General features: G+C 40.5%; 1 protein-coding gene, 1 long non-coding RNA gene and 1 pseudogene across 2 annotated transcripts; 2 read left to right on the top strand and 1 right to left on the bottom strand.

The window, feature by feature from the left end:
* Positions 1-1800: 1800 nt before the first annotated feature.
* LOC122614851 lies at positions 1801-2485 on the bottom strand. The gene is made up of 3 exons (XR_006325770.1): positions 2241-2485; positions 2049-2173; positions 1801-1979 (listed from the first exon to the last, which is right to left on the bottom strand). It is a non-coding gene; the product is annotated as an uncharacterized LOC122614851 (long non-coding RNA).
* Positions 2486-2631: 146 nt separating this feature from the next.
* On the top strand, positions 2632-17834 carry LOC122614849 (annotated as a pseudogene).
* On the top strand, positions 13200-14278 carry LOC122614850. Its single transcript, XM_043789523.1, has one exon. The coding sequence runs from the start codon at positions 13357-13359 to the stop codon at positions 14038-14040; it is 684 nt and encodes a 227-aa protein (XP_043645458.1). The 5' UTR covers positions 13200-13356; the 3' UTR covers positions 14041-14278.
* Positions 17835-20894: the final 3060 nt, after the last annotated feature.

The following is a 20894-nucleotide window of genomic DNA, read 5'->3' as shown; positions in this document are numbered from 1 at the left end:
GTAATATGGTAGCAATTCCGATTCCAATTCCTATCTTTATTCATCGTAAACCGATACCGATCTACGCTTTTTTAACAGCTCACGCTCCATGCTAGAAACTACATTAATCTAACATCTGACATTGATCGCCGATAGTAAAAGCAACCCAATCAAATTGCGGAAAATATACCATCAGTTTTTCGTACTACAGCGGTTGCAAGACTAAAACAAAAGTTGAGTTTTTCGCTAACAACGTTTCTTAAATGAAAATTTTGAACGTAGTTTGATAGTAGATCTCAGCACAAGCAAATATTAAGCATAGATTGGGTCATTCAGTGCAACTAGCTTATAAAGTGTGAAATGAACTATTCATTTTTCTTGCGATCCAGCAGTTGCTAAAACAAAATTTAGATGAGTTTTTCGCTAACAACGTTTCGTAAATGAAAATTTTGAACGTAGTTTGATAGTAGATCTCAGCACAAGCAAATATTAAGCATAGATTGGGTCATTCAGCGCAACTAGCTTATAAAGTTGGAAATTAACTATTCATTTTTCTTGCGATCCAGCAGTTGCTAAAACAAAGTTTAGATGAGTTTTTCGCTAACAACGTTTCGTAAATAAAAAATTTTGAACGTAGTTTGATAGTAGATCTCATCACAAGATACATGTTTATGCAAGGGATTTAAATTATTATTTGTCAGCAGCTCGCCCATAAAAAGTGTGAAAAATGCATTAAATATTCTTCAAACAATCTGGCAGTTGCTAAACCAAGATCCAGTTGAGTTTTTCGCTAACAACGTTTCGTAAAAATATAATTTTGAACGTAGTTTGATAGTAGATCTCAACACAGAATTTCTGGTATTTTAGGGTTTTCAGAATCAACTTTTTTTGGGAGCACTTTAAGGCATTGTTATCACAACTTGCTTTAAACCGAAACCATGATCTTAATTTCTCCTGCAACACATTACCGATTTGCAACAGCAGTTGACACAGTGTCTTGGACTTATTTTTGCCAGACATTTTCAAATGCAGTTGCCAGATGAAAACCCAGTTGAGATTTTCGCTAACAATGCTCCGCAAAACACAGTTTTGGACATCGTTTGATAGTAGACCTCAGCACAGTCTCTCACTCTCTTGATTTGGTCTCCAATCACCAAGTGCTCATTACTCCACCCCCATTTAGTACATCAGTTGTGGGTTCTCTCGTGGGAAAACCGAACCCCAAAGAAGTGCGAGGTGCCTTTGGGTCCAACTGTACTTTTCCGCACACGCACACAAACTCACTGGCTACATAGCTCGCTCTCGCTCTGTTCGGTCACAGGATCCCAATTCATAATCCTCCACCATCTGCGCAAAAATAAAACCTTGCAATGTGCAAAGAGCGCGCGTCATTCGTTTCCAAAAAGGGAGAGGAAGCGGGAGAGCGAGAGAGATCCTTTTTCGCCTCCCTGCAGTTTTTACCTACTTCTCTTTGTGTTTGTGTCCGACTTATGTATTTCTTTGCGTACTGGTGTTTGTGTCTGTGGAAAACCCCTCGAATGCATCATCATTGGGGTAAGGCTGGATGTCGTTTTTCACCGTTTCTCTGCTGTGATTCATGCGGAGAAAAAAAAAGCAGGTCAAATGATATTTTCACTTACACCATATGAGTTCCTACAAAATGAAAGCATGAGTTAATGTATTTTGATGATTGTTTAATAGGCAATGTAAATTTATGACACGAAATCGTTGGCTAATCAAATGGAATTGATCATCATTATCCTTAATAGTTTTTCTTTATGTGTATTTTGTGCGCATGCCTTGCACCTTCCTTCCATATGGGCCATGTGTTCGTGTGTGTGTGTGTATGTATAACTGAATCTCGAAAAACTGATCCCTCCGCCTAACGGTAAATGGCTGGTTTCGCATAGCCTGGGGGTGATTCTCTCTGTCTCGTTCCCCCACGTCTGTCTAGTTTCTTTTTTGCCTGGATCTGGCGAAAAGTAAAAAAAAAAATGAAACTGGAAAACACAAAGGGTCGTGAAAAGGGAGCCTCTAGTCACGTAGACATTTGTGTATGGCCATCTCACTTGCTCTTTGCCGCAGAGAACAGTTAGTTTTCAGTAATATTTTATGTACTTCTCCATAAGTAGACATTTCAATGTTATATTCCCTGGTTGGTTGTATCCAGTCATGTTAAATCACAACTAATAAACTAGAAGCACACATAAATGAACGCATAAAAATCAAAGTATAAACGTTTTCCAGCCAATTTTCGTTACCTGTCTGTGTTCGTGAAAGTGTGTGTGTATTTCCCGTTATTTCACTTTGGCACGATTATTACCGCTGCAGTTCTCCTTTTTCCTTGTGAGCTCCTTTTCCCTCTGCCGCTGCCGCTGCCTACCTCTGCCTACCCTCTCTCGCTCGCTCCTTTTGCCTACTTGGCAATTTTATAACGTGCCCCCAAACAGGAGAGAGCGAGAGAGCTCGACGTTCAACTCTCGCTCGCTCCCGTCCTCTCGCTCTGGCAGCAACTTCGTTTGCAGAGCGTCCGTGCCGTCGGCGAGAGATAAAGAGAGCGTAAATCGAGCGCCAGCAGCGAGGCGTCGTTTCGAGGGTCGCTCAGTCGCCGTCACATTTGCGTCGTTTCATTCGGTTTCGTGCGCTCGGGGATTTTGTTTGGTTCTCTGCTTTGTGCGGCAGATCGCGAGGCAACGCGTGCGGTTTGCTGGCTAAATTCTACATACACACATTCAACATCCGACGGCCGAAGCGGAGCTAGAATAGGAAAACCAACCTTTGCAGTGCTAATTATTTACAACACAACAGTAAGTGTGTGTGGTTTGTGGAAATGAAGCAGCATAATCGCGAGCGGGAGAGGTTGTGAAATAGCGCCCATATCTATATGATGGGTGCCTTTGTTGGCTTGTGTGCGTGTGTGTTTGTGAGCTTCTAATGAAAAACATTCTATTTTTAAATGCGCACACCATAAAAAACTGAAACGATTGCTCCACACTTCAACTTTAAAAATTATCAGTCAGCGAGTGCGAGTGTGTTGGTGTTTATGATGATAGGGGGGAAAATGAAAATCTTCATAAATATTCGTCTGTGTCTACTTGTGAAATTTTCCACAACGGAGAAAAAGGAAACGAGAAAAAAACCCAGACACAAATATGTGTTTGCGCTGCAGCGACGCCGACTGCGAAACTTCCCCTCTTTATGTTTCATGCTTCGTTTTTTTTATTTCATTTCATTTTTTCGGTCGTCACGAAGTCTCTTCGGCTTTTATCGTGTCCATCGATCTCCAACACTAAAACACACGCAGTCGGGAAGCAGAAGCAGCAGCAACTGTAACACAAATCCGTTAGCTCTCTCTTTAGGCGAGAGCGTGTGTAGTCTAGGGAAAGAGCAAAGTTGAAAAATTAACAAGAAGCAGAAACTCGCTCGGAAATTTAAAAAAATAACTGCATCTCGCTGTGCAAAATTTGCATACAAGTATGTCGCTGTGGGTGTTTATTTGCGGGCTTATGTGTATGTGCGAATGCTAAGCAACAATAATAATCTAGCTGAAATTTCAAGCGCGCAAAAGAGATAAAAGATATTGTTATTGCTGCGCTGAAATTAAACATGAACTTGACCTTGGGCCGCATTACTGCGAGTTTTTTGCGTTACTAATTTTGTTTTTTGTCTTCTCTCTCTTTGCAGCATAACTGCTGACACACAAAACTCCAAAAAGAACCAAAGGCGAAAGCTGACTTTTTGTTTAGACACCTAAGTTTGATCCAATATTCATCAAAAAACGAGTGGCGAAAAAAAAAGCAAGTCAGAGAGAGCGCGCGACGTTCGGCCCCAAGGTCGTGGGCCCAAACCCCCAGGATCCATTTCCAACAACCCCATCCAACCACCCAAGAAACCAAAATGGATGACGATCAGCAGTTTTGTTTGCGGTGGAACAACCACCAGAGCACACTGATCAGCGTGTTCGACACGTTGCTGGAGAACGAGACTCTAGTCGATTGCACGCTAGCCGCCGAGGGCAAATTTCTCAAGGCCCACAAGGTGGTGCTGTCAGCATGCAGTCCCTACTTTGCTGTAAGTATTAGCAAACTACATTCATCCCAAAACTCTGTTAACGTTAAAAATATACTTTCCGCAGACCTTACTACAAGAACAGTACGACAAACATCCCATCTTTATACTCAAGGATGTCAAGTACCAAGAGCTGCGCGCCATGATGGACTACATGTACCGCGGCGAGGTCAATATCTCGCAGGATCAGCTCGCCGCCCTGCTCAAGGCCGCCGAGTCGCTGCAGATCAAGGGCCTGTCTGACAATCGCACTGGCGGCGGAGCAGCCCCCAAGCCTGAGTCCTCCGGCCATCATCGCGGCGGTAAGCTTAGCGGTGCCTACACACTGGAGCAGACGAAGCGGGCTCGACTGGCCACCGGCGGAGCGATGGACACGTCTGGCGATGTGTCCGGTTCACGCGAGGGCTCATCGAGTCCGTCGCGTCGTCGTCGAAAAGTCCGACGTCGCAGCATGGAGAATGGTGAGTTGTCAAGCGATTAGGATTATCTTACATATTGCTAAATATAAAAAAAATGCAAATATGGGAACGTTCTTCAAACGAAACTCGTGCTTATCAAAAATCTTAACTTTGGTACAATTAATACATTTAAATGGCTTTACTATACATATTGTAAAACTATGGTTAAAGCTGTCACTTTGCAAGACATAAAAATCTTTCTTTCTTCCTAAGTACAAAGTTATTTAATACACATTGGTTCTTCTTTTTGCAGATGCCCACGACAACTCCAACTCGTCCGTGTTACAAGCCGCCGCCTCGAATCAGTCAATCCTCCAGCAGACAGGCGCCGGTTTGGCCGTCTCCGCTTTGGTCACCACCCAGCTGTCCAGCGGACCTGCAGCCGGAACCAGCAGCCAAGCGTCGTCGACCCAGCAACAGCAGCCATTGACCAGCACCAACGTTACCAAAAAGACTGAAAGCGCTAAACTAACATCCTCGACAGCCGCCCCAGCGAGCGGAGCATCTGCGTCAGCGGCCGCCGTACAACAGGCCCATCTGCATCAGCAGCAGGCGCAGACCACAAGCGATGCCATTAACACCGAGAATGTACAAGCCCAGAGCCAAGGAGGCGCCCAAGGCGTCCAAGGCGATGACGAGGACATTGACGAGGGTAGTGCCGTTGGCGGATCAAACGCCGCCAGCGGACCCAATCCCGCCTCCGCCTCTGCATCCGCCGTCCATGCCGGAGTTGTGGTAAAGCAGCTGGCCAGCGTTGTGGACAAATCGTCGTCGAATCACAAACATAAGATCAAAGACAACAGCGTGTCATCAGTGGGCTCCGAAATGGTTATTGAACCCAAAGCCGAATACGATGACGATGCGCACGATGAGAACGTTGAGGATTTGACACTGGACGAGGAGGACATGACAATGGAAGAGCTGGACCAGACAGCCGGCACCAGCCAGGGTGGCGAAGGATCTAGTCAAAGTGAGTTTGCATTAGACTTTTCTTCTTGTTTCCTTTTAACTGATGAGTGTTTTTTTCTCCAATAGCATATGCAACATGGCAGCACGACAGATCTCAGGATGAACTTGGACTAATGGCACAGGATGCGCAGCAACGGGATCCCCAAGGTGAGTGTTTGTTGCCTCTGAAATCGATAATATGAGCTATGAACAAATGAAAAAGCAAAAAGTATAGCTTAGCCTAGAAGTATTAGACGAGATGTTTTTTCGAACTAGCGAGCACGACAAACAACAAGCTTAAATTCAAATGCAGATTAAAGATTGAAATCCAACTTTTCAAGGTCACAACTTCATTTTTATCACACAAACATTTAAATATACAAATTTATTTTTTGCCCATTTTAATGTACACTACAAAAGTCGTGCTCCGAAAAAAGCTCTAAAACGTTGAAGAAGAAAAAATATGCAAAAGACGTAGAATTTGTTCAAATATAATTTTCAACAAGATAGCAGACGAAAAAAGCAAGCAACAAGAAAAAGTACAAATACAAACCCAAAATAACAAGATTTGTGAACGAGAGTTTGGCGCAGAGAAAAAAAAAACAATATGAAAAACAGCAAAATGTATATTGTAGAGCAAGAATTTACGACTCTTTTTTAAGTTGTTTTTTTCATGAGAGATTTTGAAATGCTGGTTTTGATAATATTTTGTTTTTGCCTGCGTCGCTCAATTCGTCACAGATAAATTAACCCGAAACAAGAATAATTTGTGCAAGTTGAAAGTATTACTTAAAAACTCTTTCTTTACTTAATATGATTTTTTACAAAACTAATATTTTTTTAATTATGACACACATAATTCGTATAACTAGTAATCTTTTTTTGTACATATCTATTATAATTAATTTTTAACACACACACACACTTCTGAAAAGAAAATGAGAAACATTTACCACTCACACACCACAAACATATATAATTGCTATATACCACAAAACCCAACCACCTACATCCCCTAACATTCTCATTTTATCATTATCTATATATATATATGTATGATTCCATGTATGATCATTTGTTGTTGAATTTTCGTAATACGTTTTATTACAATTGGTGTTTGATTAACTCTTAATTTTGCCTTATTTTACCTTACCGTATATATAAATCGCATAATTATACATTCCCAACATTTTTAGTTGCTCGCCCTATCTTTCTTCCTCTCTCTCCCCCCACCTGTAATCCTCTCTTTCCGACATTATGCCGTTAGCTGCAGAGTAATGAAACAGGAAATATAAATTGAAAGTACCTTTCATAATAATTCATAAACCATGGTCACACTGACTCACCCACAAACACAACCACCCACACTGCAGCTTTGACTTAGGCAGAAATCTCAAAGAAATGCCCTTATCTTTTAAGTTAGTGTTTAAATTTACGTATCAACAGTGTTCTATTTGTGTGCGTTTTGATCTCTCTCGCTCGCTACTTCCCTCTGTAAGCTGCTGTTTGTGTGCGTGTACCATTGTGTGTATAGTGCGTGTGTGTGAGTGTGCAGGGCTCCGTCCACATGTGTTTTCCCTTCACAAAGAAAGCTCTCTCAGTACAGTCGCGTCAGAAGACTGCAAAGTTTGGCCACACTTCCAGCATTTCTAGCAAAACTCGATTATGTTTGTTCGCCTTAACTTTGTTTGCATTTTCAAAGCATATCCCACCACACCCACGAACTTTCGCAAACGAACACATTCAATCTTTCATTTGTCATACTATACTTTGTGCCATTCCATTTTGATTGTCTACTCTAGAACTCTCAGCGCGTGCTAATGTTTTTTACACATGTTTTTTTTTTTTTACTCTACATATTATTACGAAAATACGCATGCAGTTTTAAATTGTATTTTAGTACTATCTCTATATATACATATATATTTTGCTTTATTTTGGTTGACGGGACTTTTATTGATTGTTTATTTTCCTTACGGATTTGTTTTTAGTTTTAAAGCTAGATTGTAAGTTTTTCCGATGCAAGATACGCGCGCGAAACTTTCCTACGCGTTTACATTTCGTAAGTTTGGGGATTCTTTTTCCCATAACTAGAGATGTACGTCGTTGTTAAAAACATTCAAAACCCCTTACTAAAGTCAAGTGAAAAGTGAAAAACTAAACCCGATGACTGAACGGATGGAACCTGCTACTGAAGGATCGCCGCTTTGGAGGAGGATCAGCTGCCGAAGGTCTCAAGTCGTTGCCAAAACAAAGCAGTAACCATCCGAGATGGTGAGGTACATTTGCAGCTTTGGGCAACTCGACGAGATCCAACTGTAGTCAAGCATCCAACTGCGTCGCGGAAATCTCAGGTGCGTGTTCAGGTGAGTATGCTCCGCCCAACGGTATCGGTTGGGCGAAGTGAAAAACAAGAATGAAGTAAATTTTTTATTTTAAGTTCATTTTTGTTCGACTCCCGAAATATCCTATCCTCCTCAACCCTTCCCAATAATCCTCCATGTTATACCAATTTATCCGCCTTCCCAGATCAACATTCATACCTCATAGAAACCAAAATCATTTTACAGCGTTCCAGGTAATGTCTATTATAAAAAAAAAATATCTACAAGCGCTTTATTTCTTCAATAAAGAGTGGATGGACTTCCAGGGTAAGCTATAGTGTTACCTCCAGTTTCTACTCTTCCGATTTATTTCTAAGTGTACACCTTAAATTTACACTGTATATATATTTTTCTTAAAGTTTAATTTTGCGTTTGGCGTTTGTTTGTTTTTCAAAGTTGCTTGAAGCGTTGCCAAACAAACACCAAACACAGAAAAACACAATTTCTCGAAAGAAATTCCACCAATCCCTACATACATAACCATATGGACCACTGATTTGTTGCGTTTCTACATGTATTCTGTTTGCAAAATGAAAAACCAGAGGAGAAGATAATTAACATCTTTGATGTTTTGATTTTTCTGATGAGTGAATATATTCAACATAGTAGGAAACTCTACATTCGTTTGTTTTTCGTTGAAAGATCCATTTGTGCAAGAAATGTGGATTTTGGTCCTGCTCTACACTATCCAGGCTTGTGGAAAACGAAGTTTAACTATATATTATTAGTGTTAAACCGCTTTCTTCAACTGATCCAAAAGCAAAATCAGTACTCTCGATGCAAAAAATCATTGGGTTTTCCCCAATTGCTTTATTAGTGGTCATTAAAAGCAAGTAATTCTTAAAGCTTTAAAAGCTTTTTTCCCCTCTGTGTGTCCCTCCTTTGGTTAGTTGTTCTTTGACAATCTCGTTTGCCCAATTAATTTATAAACTCTTCGTTTCGCTCGTTAGCGGGGTGAGGCATCCAAAAAGTAATATCTAATTTTAATGTACATGAAACTGCGGTTCAGCTCCCATATCCTATTCCAACCGCCCCGATCTCTCTCTCTACGCCCGTTCTGTTAATTGTTAATCAGCAAGAACAACAAATGCTACAACAATGCCCGAAGCATTCGTTCAAGTTCAAGGTCGGCTAAATTATAATGTGTTTCTATGTGTGAGGTTGTGAATTTTTTCTTTAATCAGCATTGTTCTCATGAGCGGGGAGTGAGGTTGGTGGTGGTGATGAGGACTGACGACTGAAGCAGTAATATTAATGTTCATATCTGTGTGAATGTATCTCGTTTGCTTGACTTTGTTTGTTTTCGCCGTTTTCTTCGCCGTTGCTATTTTTATAATGTCGTTCTGCATCCGTGTAAAGTCAATAATGATACGATGCGATTCTCTGGGACAATTAAATCGAATGGTTGCATAAATAATCAAGTTTGGGATTTTTCGATGAGAATTTCTCCACACGCAGAAAGTTGCTGATTGGTGATCGAAAAACCTTTATTCGCGGTGCTTTTGGTAGAGTGCTTCATTATGACGGAAATTTATAATCTTGCATGACTTCAGGTTGTATAAGCAAAGTATCCGTTCTATCGAACGTCGTTATTAGAGACATTTGATTTGACTTGATTCAGTGCTGAATCAAAATTGTTGGGTTGCAGGAAACTTATTTTGCTTAGCACAATGTCTAGCACAATTTGTATTATAACAGTATGAATCACTAGTTTAGAAATGGCAATTATCTAACTTAATTGCGTAAATTAGATAGTCTTGAAATCGTATTGCCTGATTTTGCCAAATGTTTATAAATGAAATAAGTTCTTCGCTTCAAACACCCACTATATCCCTCCCTATTTCTGGTTTTGGCCCAGTTGAAAGCTGTTCACATGGCCTTGACCCAATTTACACAGGCACATACATGGCATACACACGCAAAACAGGCACAGTCGCCAGATAATAATATTGTTTTTTTTTTGTATAACTTGCAATGAGTCCAAAGCTTTTATCACATCACGCAAACCACAAGCGCAAAAACAAATTATTTACTTTCAGTCCTTGCCTTTTGTTTGTTGTGTGTGAATGTTTTTGCGAAAATGTAAACATATTTCTACATGTGTCCTTCGAGTAGTGCACATAGCTCCAGCTTTTTATGTAGTTTATGTACAAGAAATTATTTTCATCTTAAGTTGGTTGTAGTTGGTTTATGTGTCTTTTCTGGACTTTTTTTTACCTTACTTGCGCTTACTCCTTTTCCACATTTGTTGTTCTACTTGCATTTAGATTGTATATTTTGAAAGATTGGGGTAAGCACAGAAAAGAGCTTTTTTCTACAGCAAAAAGATTAATCTAGAAAATATTTAACATCCTATTTAAAAACTTGCTAAGAAATGGTTTTTTAAGGTTGTTGTATTGTTTATGCTTATGAAGTAATTTGTGTTTAGGATCTGTGTTTCGTGCGTGTAATTTATTGTGCTACTTTGTATTTATTTTTTCAAAAACGATTTTGTCACAAATCAATGAACAATTAAGAGAGATATAAAAACTTTCTTTAAATAGAATAGTAGAATAAAAAATGACTAAATTATAGCCAAATTTGGACATAAGTGGATTATCTTCTAAAAACTATTGTTTGTCAGCAAGAGGATTAGCTTACACAGTTTGTTCTTTCATTTGTTTTTGGTTTTGGAGTCTATTTCTTTGTGCCTCAATTCAATCTCAAACTCTTTCTGTCCCCACTCCGCATTTGAAATATTGGTCCATTGGTTGCAGACACAATGGTTGTGCCCAGAATCACCGCGGTGCGCGGTAGCTCAAAGCGTCTGGCCAGAAGAAAGGCCACCCTAGCCATCTCTGCGGCTATAGCCACTTCCGCCACTTCAACGCACATGATGTCCAGGCGTAAGCGCACGGCGATGGCAACCAACTCTTTATCGTGCAGGTAAATTTTGACTAGCGATTGGCGCTTGGATTTCGGATCCTTTCATGATCAATCTGTGACCCAAAAGCCGATGATGAACCGCTGTTCTTCCTCCCGATTTTCCATTTCCTCTAGAAATGCCAGCAGCGGTGGAAGTGTTCCCTCCACGTCCACAACCGCTTCGGCCACCACCGCATCCATATCCAAATCGAAATCGAAAGGCAAAGCGTCGGATGCGGCGAGTGCTCCTTTCGTGTGCCAGACGTGCGGACGTCGCTACCAGGTCCTGGGCACCTTGAGGCGTCACATGCGTAAAGAGTGCAACCAGCCGAAGAAGTATGTGTGCCGTATGTGCGACCGTCGATTCCACTATAATTTCAAGCTGCAAGATCACTACTACTATGTACACAAGGGCGCCCAAAAGAGGGAATAGTTCGTTATATAAGGATAAAAGTGTAATCGATGTAAAACACCCGTACTTTACACTCATCATATTAGAACACAACACACACCCCACCCCACCCCACATGAAAACTGCAATAAACTTGGGTTCGATTTTCAACCTGTGGTTCTTCTGTATCTCACATCGCGAATAAGTGGAAGTTGAGTGGAGCAGGTGGAGTGGTTAGAAGTGGATTCGATTGAGTGATTGAAGGGAGTCAAGTGTTGCCAGCAAACTATTCTACGTACTTACTATACAAGCCAATCAATTGAAGTAGAAAATACAAGAGTTTCTATTATTTTAAAAGTACATTTATCCTTAACTTAGAGACAATTGTTTAGTACATTGCTTAAATTAGGCATGCTGTGTTCATGACTTGTAGATATAGACTGACTGCTAGATGTAGTTTAGCTATTTGACTTCGATGAGTATTTAGCATTCTATGATCATTGGAAACTACATTACTTAAAGCAGGGATAATGAGAGTATCTTTTAGCGATTGATATAGAATTGTTAAAATTTGTAAAACATTTACTAAGGTTGTGTAGTTAACTTAAAAACTCCTAAAATTGGACGGCTTTTTCAAGTGATTTTAAAACCATTACTAAACAGAAACAATCAAGAAATAATAACGCTATATAACTGATAGTTATCAGTTTATGTATACTTCTGTTTATTATTCTGTACAGCTTCATTTGCTAAATGCATTATGTTCGATATGTACTTACTAGACAAAGACTCGACATCTGACGCTAAGGTAGTGAAGTTGGCAACACTGTGATTTTCGAAGTTTGTGTGTTTGAAATATAAAGCTTTGTCTGTCGATTGCTCGCTTTTTGAATTCTGTTCTCTGTTTTCGTGACTTTGTGTGTTTTGTTGCTCTATCTCCTCTTTGCTCAAACATTTAATTGCAGGTCTGCTCGAATTGAGTTTGAATCAAATGTTTTACTATGACAGCGAAATGCCGCCGCCACCGATACCGCCGCCCGTGGCCGTTGAATCGCCGCCAGTTTCGCCACCACTTGCAGTGGTTACACCTGTGGTGCAACTGCGACGAGGAAAGCTGCGATCGCGGAGGAGGAAGGCGGCAAACAGTAGTAGCAGCACCACCAAGAAGAGCATTCCACCGCCAACGGTGCGGAGCAGCTCGGCGGCGAATCTGGCGAGAAATGCGGAAATGCGGGACGATGGCAAGCTCCAGTGTCCACAGTGTCCGAACGCATACACCAGGTTATCCGCATTGAAACGGCACCTGGAGTTCGAGTGCGGGATGCTGGAGAACTTCCGGTGCCAGGTTTGCGATGCGGGATTCAAGCGCAAGGACTCGCTGAATCGGCATTGCAAGGTCAAGAAGCACAATACCAAATATTTGTTTTAGACTGATCAAAAAGAGCCATTAAAAACGTTAAGCTAATGATGCCAATTTATGAATTACCCTGGGAACTCTTCTTTTCTTCAATGTTTCTTCGACTTCTGTTTCGCGCGTCCCATGATCAACCACCATATAAAGCCATATGATATCTGTATATGTTATATTTTTGCTTGCTCGACAAACAGATCCACACTTACATTTGCCCTTCATTTACGCTCCTTTTTCATAAATCACACACCCAAACAAACAACAACAAAGGAAAACTTCTTTCTCGTGACGAGGTATCTGTCTGCTCTGTCAAAATCCCCACCTTTCTACGTCTTTCTCCACCTAAGATTAATCTTTAACCTAACGCCCGCTCCTTCCTTTTGATTTGCCATGCTGCTGTGCAATTGTTTTTTATACATATATGCCTGTTTGAAATTTGTTTTTGTTTAATGCCAAGCAGAAATTAATTTATTAATTTACCACGAAACCAAAATAATAATGCTTTCGAAACTAATCTGGCATTTTGAAAAACTAAACATAACAAATTGCTTGTTTTGCCTTGAAAAAAAAAACAACTAAACGAAACCAATTTAACATTCGATAATGAAGTAATCGCATGATTGACCAAAAATTAACGTTTAACGTTATATAAACGTAAAAGAAAATCGCAAGGAAAATTATAGAAAATGAATTCGAAACTGAGAAAATCTGAAAATACCAAACGAAAAACAAAAACAAATTTCAGGCCTGCAGCTGATCGACGACTCGTCCTCAAGTCAGCAGAATCATCTAAACGGCAGCAAGCTGGAACTGATGGATGGCAGCAGCGATGACTATCACCAGGGATCGGGATCGTTGCACCACTTTCATGCGCCGCAATTCGATCACTTCCAAGGATTATTAGCCGGCGGAAATGGTATTGGTGGCGGAGCAGGAAGTGGGGGTCAGGAGGAGAGCTTTACGTGTCCGCAGTGCTATAGAACTTATCGAAGGCACGGAACCTTGCGGCGCCATCTGCGCCAAGAGTGCGGCAAGGGAAAGAGCATGGTGTGCTCCGTATGCGGTCATCGCACGAAGCGAGCAGATCATCTGCGCCAGCACGTACGCAAAAAGCATCCGGAGATAGCCATGCGATCGCTGTTTAAGCGCCAGCAAAGAGCTGCAGCTGCGGCAGCCTCTGCCGTCGAAGGAGAGGATCAGAAGCCCGAGACGGAAATAGTAGATCTGGTCGACATGCTGGACGATGGATCCGTGGCCGCTGCGGATGAGGATCATCAGCACGCCTACCTAGTCGAAGATGACGATGAGGAGGAACTCTTGCAGCACCAGCAATCGCACTTAACGGAGGAATCGACCACCAGTAACTTTTACCGCCAGCAACTGCGGCAGCAGGCCCTTCTACAGCAGGCTCTTCAGCAAGTGGCAGCTGCAGCTGCAGTGGTGGCCAGCGGCACCTCCACTTCCTCCACTGAACTGCTTAACGGGGAGGGATTGTAGGAGGGATAGCGGTTTGAACTGAGGGGCGGGTTCTCCTCTCTACCTCCATTTCGAGTAAAAGACGCGTAACGAACGCTATCCTGTCCACTGAAAAATCTCTACTACTAACTGAATTAACCAAAGAGCAGCGGTTGAACTTTGACCTTTTGGCTTGCAAAATCCTTTATTTTTCCTGCATTTATATGTTTTATACATTTATTTGGCTGTCGCACAACCAAAATATATGAGTATTTCTTTTTCCAGCGCTAAATCAAAAGTTGAGAACTAATCTAATAATATTAAAAGAAAGTATATATATATATATATTTTGTATAAAATAAAGAAGGAGAAAGCTATTAACTAAAAATAAATGCAACGTTTTTTATAAACCAAACCACAACAAATGCGTTTTTCAATTGATGCATGAGACAAATAGGAACAAGTTGAGACCCAGTTTCAATTGTAATTTAATTTCTTGATAATTTTTGGTAAATAACATTTTCTCGAACATTTTGTTGGTGCCAAAGTTGATTATTTTTGTGTTTACCTTTAAGTTTAACTTAAGTTTTAACTTCGGCAAAATGTATATCCATGTAATGGCGGCGTCGGTTAACCTAATCCACATTATATATTGCATAATACAAAGCTTAGTTATAAGCCAAGCAACAAAAACACACTGTAAAAAATGAAACCCAACCAAACCAATCAAATCAAGTAAAAAAAAAAGAAAAATAATAGAACAGCGAGGACACAACACGAACATATCCACACAACACCACCCGCCATATCTCTATTTCTCAACTCAACTACTCCTTACTTTGACTCTCTCTCTCTGTACTCTCTGTAAGAATCGTTAAACAGTCTCAGCAAATCTTAGACAAAAACCCAATCACAATTCTTACAGATTTAAGGACGCTTTACTGTAATTATGCCACGGCAGTTATAGCAGCGGCCAGTGCGGCCAACAAGAAGCCGGCGGAGCATCAGACCGCAGCCACCACAGCAAACCACCAGAACCTCAATCACCAGAACTTGCACCACCACAGCAACAGCAGCAACCATAGCAACTGTGGTGCTGCTGCTGAGATATGCGAGCCAGAAGTAACGATACGCAGAATGTACAAATGCGGAAACTCTGGCCAGGCGGAGGCCATTGTAAACCACTTGCAAGTGACCGGTCAACAGCACCAGCAGCTCCATTGCAACGTCAGCAACTGCAGTGGTTGTCACATGTCTGCAGCAGCAGCCTCCTTTCAGTTGGCCAATCTGCTGAATAGCGGCATACGTTCGTCGTCTGCCAACAAACCGCAACGTAATCACATTTCTGCCAGCGGCGGCAACACAAGCAGCCCCAGCAACGCCAACATCAACAACAACAGTAGCGGCAATAGCAGCTCATCCTTGGCGGCCAAAAAGACCAGTGTTCAGTTTCATTGCGAGTTCTGCAACTTTAGCTGTTCGTGGCGATACGATTTGAAGCTACACCTTAGGCAGAAGCACGGCATTCATCAGCTGAAGAAAGTCTAGGATTTAGGCGGAATGTGATTCCAAGATCGAGATCAAATTGGCTGTAATACATCTACATAAAACATCCTTATTCTAGTTAAGAAACGTTGTTTAATCTCGCTCTATTGTTCTGTGTCTCTGCTAAGTCAATATCTGAAGTTAAATATATGTGTACGAATATTTATTGAAATGAAAGTTGATTTTTTATCACCGATATAAATTTTTGAATAATGTATTTTTTAGAGCCAATGATGTCAGAATTACCTTTGGAGACCAACCACACCAGACCTCAGAAAACATTTATTACCGTGTTTAGTACAACCCCTTTAGGAAAAATATAAAAATCAAAATGTTTGATAAAAATTCAATTGAATAATTTAAAACAAAGTTTTAAACTTTTAGGTTTTTAGTTAATTCAAAAGGTTTAACCTTAAATTAAAAGTTTTGTTTACTATTGCTAACCATTTTATCCAATAAGTATTTGATATTCTTATAAATAGTTCTTTTAATCTTATTTTTTGTATTTTTGTTATAGAAAGTATTTAAATGTATTTATTTTAATTATTGTTTTTCTTGACAATTGTTTAGAGTAGCTTCTCCAGTAGTTTATGTTGAAAAAGAATTTGTATCATTATGTAAACTTGATTTAGACATTGAATTGTATAATTTGTATTAGTTTTCCTTCAACTTCTCAAAACAAAAGCAACAAAAGTTAACATTTAAGTTTAGTTTAAGTTAAGTTCATAAACAAAATTGAAAGCGAAAATTTGAGTCTTGTTTATGGCAATTACAATTAAGCATAATTCTGGACCTTGTTTATGATTTTTCACACATGTTTCTTTTTATTTTCTTTTCATTTTCATTTCATACAACCCCACAAAACATCAAAACCAAAAACCAATCAAATCAAATCGAATCGAAACGACTTTAATCTTCCCAAATCACAATAATCAAACCCAAATCGACATCATCACCAAAACCACACAAATACACACCATTCACATCACATCACACCACACCACTAACCACCGATCGTCGGGATTCGATTTGGTTCGAACCCAACAGACCTGAAGTACGACTACAAGCACAGCGTTTTTGGCAGCGATGATGCGGATCAGGATCAAGACAAGGAGCGTTTCCACTGTGCTGTCTGCAACAAGAGTTATCTCCGCAAGCGCCATCTGCAGCGCCACATGCGCGACGAATGCATCGGCATTCCGCCGCGATTCAATTGCGAGTTTTGCAGCTCTCGATTCCGTCGCAAGTACCACATGGTGCGCCACTTGGTCTCCAAGCACGGCATTCCGCCGGCAATTGCACAGATGACAACGGGCAGTGGTTCGCGTTCCTCTCTCGGCTGCTCGCTAGACCTAAAGTCCGGCGGCGGTCTAGCCGGTCTTCAGCAGATGGGTGGTAGCGGCGGAGGAGGCTCCACCGGTGACTGTGGGGCTAGTGTGGGCAGTGCTGGATCCCATAATGGCTGCGAGAGTCCCATACCAGAGAACCTTTCGCTGCGCAAGGAGAACTACGAAACGAGAATCTGTCGGGCTCGCGATGCACTTCGCCACTGCCACCGCACATCATGCCGATACCCACGTATGGGTTGACAGGTGCCATCACTGCCATTTCTGCCGCAGCAGCCGTGGTCGAGGAGCAAGCAGCCGCAGCAGCAGCAGCAGCCGCCATCGCTGAGGCCCAAGCCAAGAACAACAATGAATCCGGAGGAGGACGACCCGAGGACGCAGATGATGACGAAGCGTTGGCCGCACAAGTCGAGGCTGCTGCAGCTCTTGGCATCAAGCCGGAACCGGTGACGCCCAGCAAGGTGCAGCACCTGATGAACGAGGAGTGGAACATGAAGCTGGGCCTACAGATCATATCGAATTCATTGCTCAAGGAGCGATTGATGAACACGATGCCATTTGCTTATAACAATAACTAAGCTCTTTCTAGCTATTTATATTATTTATTGAAACCAAAAGAATCTCTCAATTTTTTCATTTGTCAAGAGCCAAGGCTCTGCGTATTTGCATACTGTATTCTTACGTTTTTGCCCCAAGCCCCCTTTTACTCTATGTATTGCCCTGTACGAGAATCTCAAACGTAGACATTCCATTTTGAAGATAATTTTAATTATGTATTTTTGTGAGTCGCCCCTAGACAAAATGTGTCTTAAAATTTGTCAATATTACAGTGTTGAATCATCCAACGGATCTTTCCTAAGACGAACGATAACTAACTCGAACCGTCACGAATTTCTATACATATAAGACGCTTTTTCAGCATGACAGGGATGGGATTACTTTGCCAAAAGAGTCCAGCATCTAAACTATTTGTTAGTCATTTAAGATGTAACCAAAAAAGTCAAGAGAGAATATCAAATCTTTTACTACAAGTTGAGTAATTTCAATTTGATTTAATCCAAAAAACGCAAAATACTCAACTGACCACCTACTCTCCTCTTACGAATAGAGGAAGCCATGGAGGTTGATTTATACATGTAACGCACTTATTCCAAATGATATGCCACCAAAATGTACGACCTAGTTAAGTTATTGCTATACTATACATTTCTAGCATGTATACCTAATTTTAAAACCTAATTTATCCAAAGTCAAAACGAAACAAAAATGAGAATTATATTTTAATTGAATAAATTACGAAAACACCAAATACACCAAATATACTATATTTATGTATTCAATTCAATTGCAGCAATCGAAAGTTTTATTTTTATAGCCTTTTTCTCATTCCCAATTTACCATCGCCACCACTTCATCCTTTGTTCATACCCCACGATCCATCAATGTTTTTGTTTTCGTGTATGTTTTTGTTTCCATCCCCCCATGTGTTCAGTGTTGTCATCTTTTTTTGCTCCCGGAAATTGTGCGAATTTTCACTAACCTATTTTTATTACTAAATTTCTTTTAGATGTCTCTACAAACAAAACTGTTGTACTACCCCCACTACTCCATCTACCACTACTACTCCAATATCTACTACCTACTATCACATACTACTATCTATGAAGCCGACCGAACCGTATCTTGTCCTGGAAAACTCGACTGTCTGCTGCAGCGCAACGATCTGCAAGAAACAAAGTCTGTCACAGTATTATATACCATACATATTTTCTTATATATATACTCTATGATATATATCTTAGTTCTGTGTAAAATCTTGCCTCGAATTGTTTTTGTCTGGGTTTCAACTTGATCTACACGTACATACGGTGCGATACAGTGCGTTTCGGGATGGTACTAAAGTAAAATATAGCTGAATTGTGTCAATTTCAATTGCAATGCCTTTTGATTGTTTTGAAGTTCCGATGCGCACTATATCGCCCTATAAGCATGTTCTCAGCATAGTTCGTGTCTATTTTCCACTTTCTTGCTTGGGTTCTCTCATGTGTCTGCTTTTTGTTGTCTCAAATGCGTGTGCGTTTTTTTGGCGAGTGTATGGGCGTGTGCGTCCTTGGAGCTTTTTGTGTGGTTTTTCCAATTCCAATTCCTAGTCTTAATCTTTCTCTATTTGATAATATATTTGTGTCTCCTTCAATGAAATGTTTTGCAAAACCAAAATAAATTACTTAACACTTGATGTTTTTTCTCACACAGACTTTTTTCTAGTATCTAAGACGGTTCAACTTGGGGTTTTTTTTTTTTACGAATATATATTAATTATGGGCTAAACTTTTCTAATTCTAAGAAATCTCGATGTTTACATATATATTTTTTTTATTTTCCCGTCAAAATAGTTATAAACCTTTTGTTTTTGGAATGCTTGACATGTTTTTTAAGTCGTAATTATTATGAGTTTTTTATTTAATATTTACATATGATTTTTTCCTGATTTTTTTGTAGCTTAGCAAATTTGACTTGCTCAAAAAGTACAGAAATCCGAAATGTGTAAAGAAGAGTCCATCCAATACAGATACAGATATCAAAAATATACAGTCACAGTCCAGTCATACACGATCAGGAAACGTATCATTCTATATCAACTATCAAGCAATCAACCAATCAACCAATTCAACTCGATCACTTTCACCCACTCACTTACCCATCCGTCTTCGTGTGCCCCTCTCTCCGCCCCGCACCCACATCTACATTGCAGATTTCGTACTAACCTGGTATCAGCACGCCTGCGATCAGTGCGGCAAGTCGTACAAGACCCGCAAGAGTCTCAGTCGCCATCGACGGTTCGAGTGCCGCTTCACCACCGAAAGACCCATCTTCCAGTGCCCCAGCTGCAATTATGCGGCCAAGAGGAGCGACAACCTAACCAAGCACATCAAGACCCACTTTGCCAAAATGAAAAAGGACTTCCTGCCGCTGGCCTTTCAGATGCAGGCCTCCACGGGAATAGCCACCAAATGGGAGGCCACCGCATAGGGGGATGATGGTCCCCAAACACCATATTATCTGCATCTCTAATCCAGTCCTTGAAGTTCAGTTCCATACAAATTCAGTTCTTATAACAAAGCCCAACCAACCAACCAACCAGGACAGACTGCAATGATCTACTGAGCTCGCCCAGGAGCTCATTTGCTTATCGAACGGCAGCGGAAAAAACTTATTTCAGCTTTCACTTTGTTTTTTATGTATGGTAAACACGATTTGCATAAATTTGGTTAATTTATGTAGATGGCATACAAAGGCGGGCAGCAACCAAGCGACCAACCAACAAACCAAGCAACCTGCCTGCTTAAAATTCAAATCATTGCAGTCGACTTGTGTGGGTTCTTATTTAACATTCGTAGTTTAGACTTAAGTTAAGCGCAGAAATTTTCGCAATCATAACTTATGCTTCAGCTAGTCTGGCTTTTTCCTAAGTTAATTTAAGTTTCAAATTGGTAGTCTTTAGTTGATAGTCCACTAAGCCAAAAAGTCCAAAGAGAAAACGTGAACGAAACTAAGTCAGGGAGGGGATGAACTACTGAGAGTAGTTCGGGGTCGGCGACCCGCACACTTTGCATTCCTAAGAAAAGAAACCAAAAAAACCAAAACCAAAAACGAAAAGATATAGTCTAGTTTGTAGTTAAGAGAGGCCATGCCAAATCAGCGAAATTCCAATTTAAAAAACGAAAATCAATTAACACTAAACTTTTGTGGATTAAGTTCATAAAATCTAAGTTCCTTTGCTAGCTAGGATTATGACTAACAGATAGGATAACAGACAAGGATCTCAAATGAATACAAATGAAACGCAACCAACAGTACAAGTACAACAAACAATTAACTAAAACTATTAACTAAACAGCCGCAAACACATAGTTCAAATGTATAACAAGCATATATTTACAGAGCAGTCAAAGAAGAAAGGAATAACTTAAAGCCCAAGTCTTAAGCAGTTACTATATATTTTGT

Source organism: Drosophila teissieri, chromosome 2R, assembly GCF_016746235.2.
Source record: "Drosophila teissieri strain GT53w chromosome 2R, Prin_Dtei_1.1, whole genome shotgun sequence".
NCBI classification, from domain to species: domain Eukaryota; kingdom Metazoa; phylum Arthropoda; class Insecta; order Diptera; family Drosophilidae; genus Drosophila; species Drosophila teissieri.
This window is presented reverse-complemented; position numbering and strand designations above follow the sequence as displayed.